We start from the raw sequence: 8048 nt of genomic DNA on the forward strand, positions 1-8048 counted from the left end.
CTGGATGTAAGTAAACACATCCGTCAGTTCAAAGTTCTGCGTGCTTTGCGATGATTTCAGTCTCTTTAAAGAAGGGGTCGAGGGGAGGGTCAGTAAATGCAAATTAGCGCCTAGCGCTCCGCTCTTAGCGTCAGCAACCCCTACTTCCAGGACTTGGATGAAATCTACTGCGCGTGCTAGACCCAAAATACTGCCCTCCCCACCCAGTTCTATCACTGTCCTCCATTCCTACTCTACCCGCCTGGCAAACTAGCGGATTCACTCCCAGGGAAGCGGCCACCAGTCCCGGAGCGGACAAGTACCAGCCGGGAGGGGGCGGGGTGCGAGGCCCTCCGCGCGCAGCCTTGTGGGAGTTGTAGTTCTCACAGCTCGACTGCGGGACGGGCGTCGCCGCGGAACTGGTTCTCCCGTGCTCCTCCGCGCGGCGTCGCGGGGAGCCGGTCGGGGCTGCGGGCGGCGGTGGGTGCGGGGTGCTTGTAGAAAAGTGGAACCCAGCCGTCTGTTGGGGGGTTGCTGTCGCCGAGGAACTCGGGCTGGTTCCGGTCCCTTCCAGAGGGCGGGAGGCCCAGGTTGGAATATAAGTTTAAGGTTCCGAGAGGCGAAAGATTGGGAACTGAGCGCCCCCCGCCCCAGGCTGCAGCTGGAGCGGCCGGCCCCACGCGGGTTAAAACTCCCAGGGAGCCCTCCTCTCCCACCTGCTCCTTACCCCCCACTCCCCCGGGGGCCCAGGTCTCGGAGCCACAGCGGTCCCAAATTGGGGGGCTGGATGTGCGCGCCCGCTGCTGCCCGGGAACTAGGGGGCGGCCGCTGAGCCCCGAAGCCCGCGAGTCGTGTGCGCCCCCGGCCGCCGCCTTCCGAGGGCAGCGGAGGGGCTTCGCCATGGTCACCCGGGTGTTCAGGGTGCGCAGGTGGGCGCCCGCGGGCGTCCTGGCCTCGCTGGCGTACTGGGTCCACCAGCGGCGCGCGGCCCTGGCCGAGCTGCGACGGCCGGACGGCCAGCACCCCGTGGACCGGAGCCTGTTGGAGCTGAAGATGGTGCAGGTGGTGTTCCGACACGGGGCGCGGAGCCCGCTCAAGCCGCTCCCGGTGGAGGAGCAGGTAAGCGGTGCGCCGGGCGGGGGCCGTCTGGGGAGCACACACCTTCGGAATTTTATCCTCTCGGAGTCGGGTTCGGGCTTGGTCCGGACGAAGGGAAGAGAGCAGGCGCCAGGTCACCCCCTGGCCCGCCACCGCTGCACCCCTGGGGCTCCCCGGGCTGCGGCTGTGCAACTTCCCGCGCGCCCCTGACGGCTGTGCCCAAGCACAGTTAGTGCTGCGCTGCTTCTGGTGCCTATAAATCGCCTAGGGATTTATCTCGTTAAAATGCAGAGTCTGACCCAGCAGGGGAGGCTGGGGCCTGAGATCCTGCATTTCTAACAAATATTTGTGTGACCTCAAGTACAAGGGTGTAGTGCATTTTCCCCTGTGACCGTTTTTGAAAGTTGTCACAGAGTTGCAGCAACCTTTGTGACAGGAACCAGCCTAGCCGCGCTCAGAGTGGGGAACAGAAGTCTGGTTTGGGGACAGCTTGCTCAGGGTGTGCAGGAGACCGTTTGAGATTTCCCTGATGGCTCTTTGGTAACAAGTGCAGTATCTTGGGGTTCTTTTCTAGTTGGGGTTTCTGCGGGTAAACCTATTGGGAGGAGATTTGAGGTAGGAAAAAAGTTAAAATTGGCGACTCTTGTGGTTCTAAGGTCTTAAAATATACCTGGTTGGGAAAACTCGGATTAAGCACAAATAATTAGCTTTTTAAATAACCACCTTTTCTGGATTGATTTCTTGGGGAGAGCCAGCGAAGGTCTCTGACCTCTCATGGCAGGAGGGCCTGTGACTGAAGGACTGGCTTTCAGTGCAAGAGACTATGCAACCTGAACTCCTGAACTCCTCAGGCGCCGGCTCTCTCTCTCACCTGTGGAGGCTTGTGCACTGTCAGTCCTCCAGGCCAGTGGATGTCCCAGCCTGTGGCCGGCTCTTCAGAGTCGCTTTCCAGAAACCCTTCGGGCTGTGTCCTCACACTGTGCACTGAAAACCAGTTCTCAAGCTGGCCTCCGAGGACGTCCAACCTTTACAGCACCTCCCACATTAGTAAATCTTGGGTGGCACTTCTTCTCCTGCCGGTTTCTAGTTAGCCTTTCGCTATGGCCGTCCCCTTTCTGGAGCTGGAATTTCTTTTCTTCTCCCCTCCATTCCCTCTAACCCCTCCTTCCTCTCCCCTTTTCTTTCTTTTTCAGTCCCTTACTTTGCCTTTGTATTTAGGTCACTACATGTTCCTTATGATTTTGCACATAGCCTATCTCTGCACTCTCCCTTATTCATTGATTCTTGGTACAGGAAAACTGGAAAATAACATATAGGAATAGAGGACTTGTATTAAAGACAAAGTTATGAGTAGTAGCAGGCTGGAATTTTTTTCTTCTCCCCTCCATTCCCTCTAACCCCTCCTTCCTCTCTCCCCTTTTCTTTCTTTTTCAGTCCCTTACTTTGCCTTTGTATTTAGGTCACTACATGTTCCTTATGATTTTGCACATAGCCTATCTCTGCACTCTCCCTTATTCATTGATTCTTGGTACAGGAAAACTGGAAAATAACATATAGGAATAGAGGACTTGTATTAAAGACAAAGTTATGAGTAGTAGCAGAGAACAAAAGTCTGAATGTCTAGGCCTGGACTTAGTGTGTACAGTATTGTACTCCCTGGAGAACCTAAAATTATTTTAGTTTTTTTTTTTTTTTAAGGGTTACTCCTGAGCCAGGGTGGGTGTGATGGGTATCTTTTGCCTTTATGTTGCAGTTGTAGCTCAGGAAGAACGCCAGCTTCATCCGTCTTCTGTCTGTATAGCCACGGAACAATGGAACATCCGAGTCCATGGCCTCACTTTTCAATTAGGAAAGGCAGTCACCTCTCCTACCTGCTCACATTCTCCAGACTTTAGGCAGATGCACTAAAGATCGTGGGTTATCTCATATGAAGTCTTGTGCACACAAGTGGGGAGTGGAACTAACTATCTGAGCTACGAGCCAGTGTCATGGGCCTGCTATCACTTGTTTTTGGAGCTCTTCTCTCAGGTTTTCTTTTCAAGATTCAATTTATTAGAAGTTGTTCTAATCTTCCCGGTTCTAGTATTAATTATAGACAAAGGGACTACCTGGCAACAGTTCTAAAACTAAAATTGCCTTTGGTAGATGTTTCCAGACTTCTGACTGGTTTGTAGATAAATATGTGACAAGTCACTTCAGTTATCTCAGAAGTCCTCAGAAAGTGGCATTGTGTAAAACTAGATGTTTTATTGAGTTGTTTTCTTATGGCTTGAATGGCTGTGACTTAACTTGTCTTCCTTTAACTCTGCTCTGGAAATAAAACTCTGGAACTTGATTGGTGGCCTTTTTTTCCCCCCTGATGATTAGATTAGATCCAAATACATATTCAAAAGATAATTGTCCCTGCTTTCAGGTTTCCCTCAGCTCCCTCCAGATGGTGGCAAAGTGGCCTCCAATTCAGGCAGGTTCCTCAGGTTTTGTAAAATAAATATCTCAGCTCCACTGTTGATTGAGGCATTTGGCTCTATATTAACTTGGTAATGTAAATGAGCTGGGAAGCATAATTGAGTCTTATTGTTGCTTAACACCTATCCACAGCTCAGCTAAGCGAAGGGCTTTCAGGAAGCATTGCATGAAGGATGTGCTGGTCAGTTTATTCATTCCTCTGGAGCAGTGGTTCTTAACCTGGGGCACATTGGACTCAATTGGGAGCTTTAAAAAATACTGATGCCTGGGTTCTCTCCCACAGATTCGGATTTGATTGGCCTAGAGCAGCGGTCGCCAACCGGTGGTCCGCAGACCAGTGGTGGTCCGTGAGGTCCGAAAGGTTGGCACCACTGGCCTAGAGCACCCAGGCATGGCATAAGCTTCTCTGGTGAAGCTTTAGAAGGGTCTGGACTAAACATTAAAAAAGTTGAGGCTCCGACCCTAGGAGATCTAGATGTGATTAGCTCAGGTGGAGTTCAGACATTGGTAACTTCCCTTACCCTTGTCACCTTAGACACCCAGGCTCAAAATCAAAGTAATTTTTATTTATTCTTCCTTGTTTACCCACCAACATAACTCCCAAATAAACCTTTTAACTACTCACTTGCCAAGTTTGACTCACATGTCTTGAACCAACTCCTTCTATTCGTGCTGCCTTGGATGTGGCCTTAAGCTCCATCTACTGTGTTGCAGACACCTTGAAGCTGGCTTTTCCGCATCCAGTCTTCCCATTTCAGTGTGATCTGTACCTCTGGCTTCCAAACTTTTTTAGGGAGCCTGTGGGCGAGGGGGAAGCTGAGTGGCTGGGGCTCTGGGTTCCCACTCCTGCTTCAACTAGGGAAATTCCAGTTTCTGCCTTTACATATACAATCTAAAGTTAAAAAGTTTGAAAACTCCCAGGTTGAGGCAAATCAAACTACTTCTTTCCTGTATACATCCTTCACCACTGCTCAAGCTTTCTGTGTTCAGAGTGGGGCAAAAGTAGGTTTACAGTTGTGAGTACATGAAATACAGAGTTTATCCTAGCATTATTATTTATTAGTTATTGTATTGTTTTCCATACTAGAGGCTCAATGCACGAAAATTCGTGCAAAAGTAGGTCTTCCTTCCCCCAGCTGCTGGCACCAGCTTCCCTCCTCCAGCCGCCAGCAGGCACCCGGGACCCGGGCTGGCTTCCCCCTGGCCCTGGCTTCTTCAGAAGGATGTCCAGAATGACATCCCGTATAATTAGCATATTACCCTTTTATTATTATAGATGAACAGCTGTAAACCTACTTTCCCCCCACCTGTATTCTTGAATTCTCAATACCATTCTCTCCTCTTACCCACTTTGTACTCTCAAGTCCAGATCTTTGCTTGTCTAAATCCTATTCATTTCAGATGCCATTCTTTCCATGAAACTTTTCCGGAATCCCTGGCCCAGAAGAGCAGGCCTGTCTTGCTTTTGAACTACTGTGGCCTTCCTTTGGTTTCTGGTAGCACATGATTTCTATTTTAGTGCTGCTATCACTTACGTTCATGACTTGCTGTCTCTCCTAACCTGAAAATGCCAAAAGGCAAGTCATGTTATCTCAATCTTGGTATCTTCCACAGGAGACAGAGGATTGCTGGAGCTCTTCATTGTACCTATTGGGTGCCAGGCCCTTTGTTGGGCACCCAGAATGCAGAGGCTGTAGACCCAGTCTCTGGTCTTAGGAAGCTAAATCTACTGAGCAGGACAGTCTGGTAAAGGAGCTCTTCTCATACAGTTGGTAGAAGCCACCAAAAAAAGCCACCGAGGTCTCTGTGGGAGCCAGGGGCCATGCCATAGCTTCTGGGGATGTTTACGCTGTCTTCTGGAATGAGCAGAAGTCTTTCCAGATGAAAGAGAAAAGAAATTCTAGGTAGAAGAAACATGAGGCTGAAAGGCCAGCAGGTGTGAGAATGGTGCCACAGAACAAGGTTGTGTGGCTTGAGAAGCACCGTGTAGGGCAGGGGCAGAGAGAGGGGCAGGGGCCGTCACGCCCTATGAGCCCTTGACGGGTTTTCTGCGGGAAAGTGATAACATCAGAACTTCGATGCGATCAAAGAAGGAGCAGTGATTAAAGATAGTAGGAAGAAGGTCTCCACTCTGAACACCCCACCTGATGTCGGTTGCTGCAGCACCAGCAGGGGAAGAGGCTGGTGTTGGAGAGGAGGTGCAGGTGGGACCGAGGCCATGCCTTCTGGAAGAATGGAGAGCTTCCCTGTACGAAGAGAACCTGGGACTCCCAGTGGCACTTTCCTGGGATATTTCTGGGAGGGGGTCCAGATAAGAATCATCATCTATAGTAATAAAAGCATGATATGCTAATTAGACTGGACGTCCTTCCGGCCTACCTTCCAGACGAAGCCGGGGCTGCAAGGGAAGCCTGGGTCCCGGGTGCTAGAGGGAAGCTGGTGCCGGCAGCCAGGGGAAGGAAGGCCTACTCTTGCACGAATTTCGTGCATTGGGCCTCTAGTATGGGACATAATAGGTTTTCAAATGTTAGTTTTAAAATAAAACAAAGTAGTGGGAAATTGAGTTAAATATTGTTCTTTTGATTGGGAGTGCTGTAGTAGTTCGGGTAAGACCATCACTGGGAGCTGGAGTAGTCACTGATGGGAAGTAAGACTTGAGTTATCACTGAACCTGAGAGAAGTTGGATGGGCAGTGGGGACAGGAGTCCCTCTGAGCAAGTAGGGAAGCCAGATGAGAAGAGATACAGGGGAGCAGTGGGCATGGTCTAACTGGGAGGGGAGGAGAGAGGCGGAGGCAGTACAGCTGGGGACGGGGCTGGACCAGGGCGCAGAAGTCCTAGAAGGCCAGGCGCTTCTCTGTGAAACATTAGGAGAAGCTACTGGTGTGATGAAGGTGGTCAGCAGTCGGTTATGGAAGGATGGGTTGCGGGTGCGGGGGAGGAATCAGGAGGCTTGTGCCTTGGGGTGAGGTTGTACTCTAACAGTGAGATGGAAGAAGGACATTGGAGTGACCCTCTAGCTAGCGATCAGCAGGCATGGTAGGTCAGTGAGGAGAGTCAGAGATGTGAGTTTGGGGCCATGGTCATAGCTGGGCATGGTCACAGCATGTGATGTTCTGGAAACCATCACAGTACCGTTGGGGCGGGAACCAGATTGCGAACAGTGAAGGAAGATGGTGAAGGGGTGGAGGTTTCGTACGAGGGCAGCGGCTTGTTTGAGAAAGCGGATGAAAGGAAGGGAAATAGGGGGTGGTTACAGGGACATTAAGTAGAGTCCTTAAGGGAGGGCCATAGACACCTGCAGGCTGATTCCTTACCAGTTCTTACAGGTACATTGTCACTGAGATTATATTCATTCATTCATTCGTTCATTCACCAAGTGTTTGCGTGCCGGGCATTCTGGCGCCTTCTCGCTTTACTTCAGTCAGGACTTAGTGCCAGGGCAGCCTCTTACGAGTGAAGATTAGGGTGGCAATGCCGGGCGCAGACTAAGGACACCTGGAGTAACCCCGGCCTTCTCTTCCTTTAATTGGAGCGAGAGTCAGCGTTTCTTCCCTCCTCTCCCACGGGAAAGCTGCAGGCCTAGTGTCAGTGTGATTCCAGCTGAGTGTTCCAAGCGCTGCGGGATGTTACTGCTGAAGTTCCAAGGACCTTCTGAACAATGGCTCTTCTCAGTGTGTGTTTCTGTGTGTGATTACAACAGGCAGAGTGGAATCCCCAGCTACTGGAAGTCCCACCGCAGACCCGGTTTGATTACACCGTCACCAATCTGGCTGGTGGCCCGAAACCACCTTCTCCGTTTGACTCTCAGTACCGGGGGACCGTCCTGAAGGTGAGCAACGCCGCCTGCTCCGGGAGCCCCCTGAGAGCTCGGATGGCCTCCCGGCTGGGCATGGGCTGAAAGGTGCTCTCCCTCTTCTCCCGGTTTCTCCCCCGCCTCAGGGGGGCATGTTTGCTGGGCAGCTGACCAGTGTGGGCATGCGGCAGATGTTTGCCCTGGGCGAGAGGCTGAGGAAGAACTACGTGGAGGACATCCCCTTCCTTTCGCCAACCTTCAACCCACGTGAGATCTTGTGAGTCACTTGGAAAACGGAGGTCGCGGGAGCGTAAGGTCTGGAGCAGGAGGAAGCCGGTCCTGACGCCCCTGGTTCCCATCTGACCCGAGTGGTTCGGGCCATTTCCCTCAGAAAACAGAATCCTGTGGAAGGTGGCCATTGGCGGTCACACCCATTGGCTTTGGGGCGCCTTGGGCAGCCCTCCCACAGAGAGAGAAGAGTTCTTCCAGCCCGGAGCTCTTGGAGCTAGGTAGCGTGTAAGTAATTAATCTTCCCTTTTTGAGTGCCGCTACCTTTTTGTTTTTTCCAGCGTTCGTTCCACTAACATGCATCGGAACCTGGAGTCGACGCGGTGCTTGCTGGCTGGGCTTTTCCAGTGTCAGAAAGAAGGTTCGGATTAGAGTCTAAACGTCAGCCCCCGCCCCTGGGAGCTTTTTCTTCTTAATCCCAA

The 8048-nt window shown here is 51.6% G+C and overlaps 1 protein-coding gene across 2 annotated transcripts in view; it reads left to right on the forward strand.

Moving 5' to 3' along the window:
* The first annotated feature begins 375 nt into the window (after positions 1 to 375).
* ACP6 (acid phosphatase 6, lysophosphatidic) overlaps positions 376 to 8048 on the forward strand; it is a 24118-nt gene continuing 16445 nt past the window's right edge. The window contains exons 1-4 of one of the 2 annotated variants that reach the window (XM_006764167.2): positions 376 to 1098; positions 7246 to 7374; positions 7485 to 7615; positions 7908 to 7987. In XM_006764167.2, the coding sequence (XP_006764230.1) occupies positions 880 to 1098; positions 7246 to 7374; positions 7485 to 7615; positions 7908 to 7987 (559 nt within the window). In that variant the 5' untranslated portion in view covers positions 376 to 879. The remainder of the gene's footprint in view (positions 1099 to 7245; positions 7375 to 7484; positions 7616 to 7907; positions 7988 to 8048) is intronic. The other variant, XM_006764165.2, reaches the window with a different exon arrangement.

The sequence above is a fragment of the Myotis davidii genome, unplaced genomic scaffold (genome assembly GCF_000327345.1).
Source record: "Myotis davidii unplaced genomic scaffold, ASM32734v1 scaffold401, whole genome shotgun sequence".
Classification (NCBI taxonomy): Eukaryota; Metazoa; Chordata; class Mammalia; order Chiroptera; family Vespertilionidae; genus Myotis; species Myotis davidii.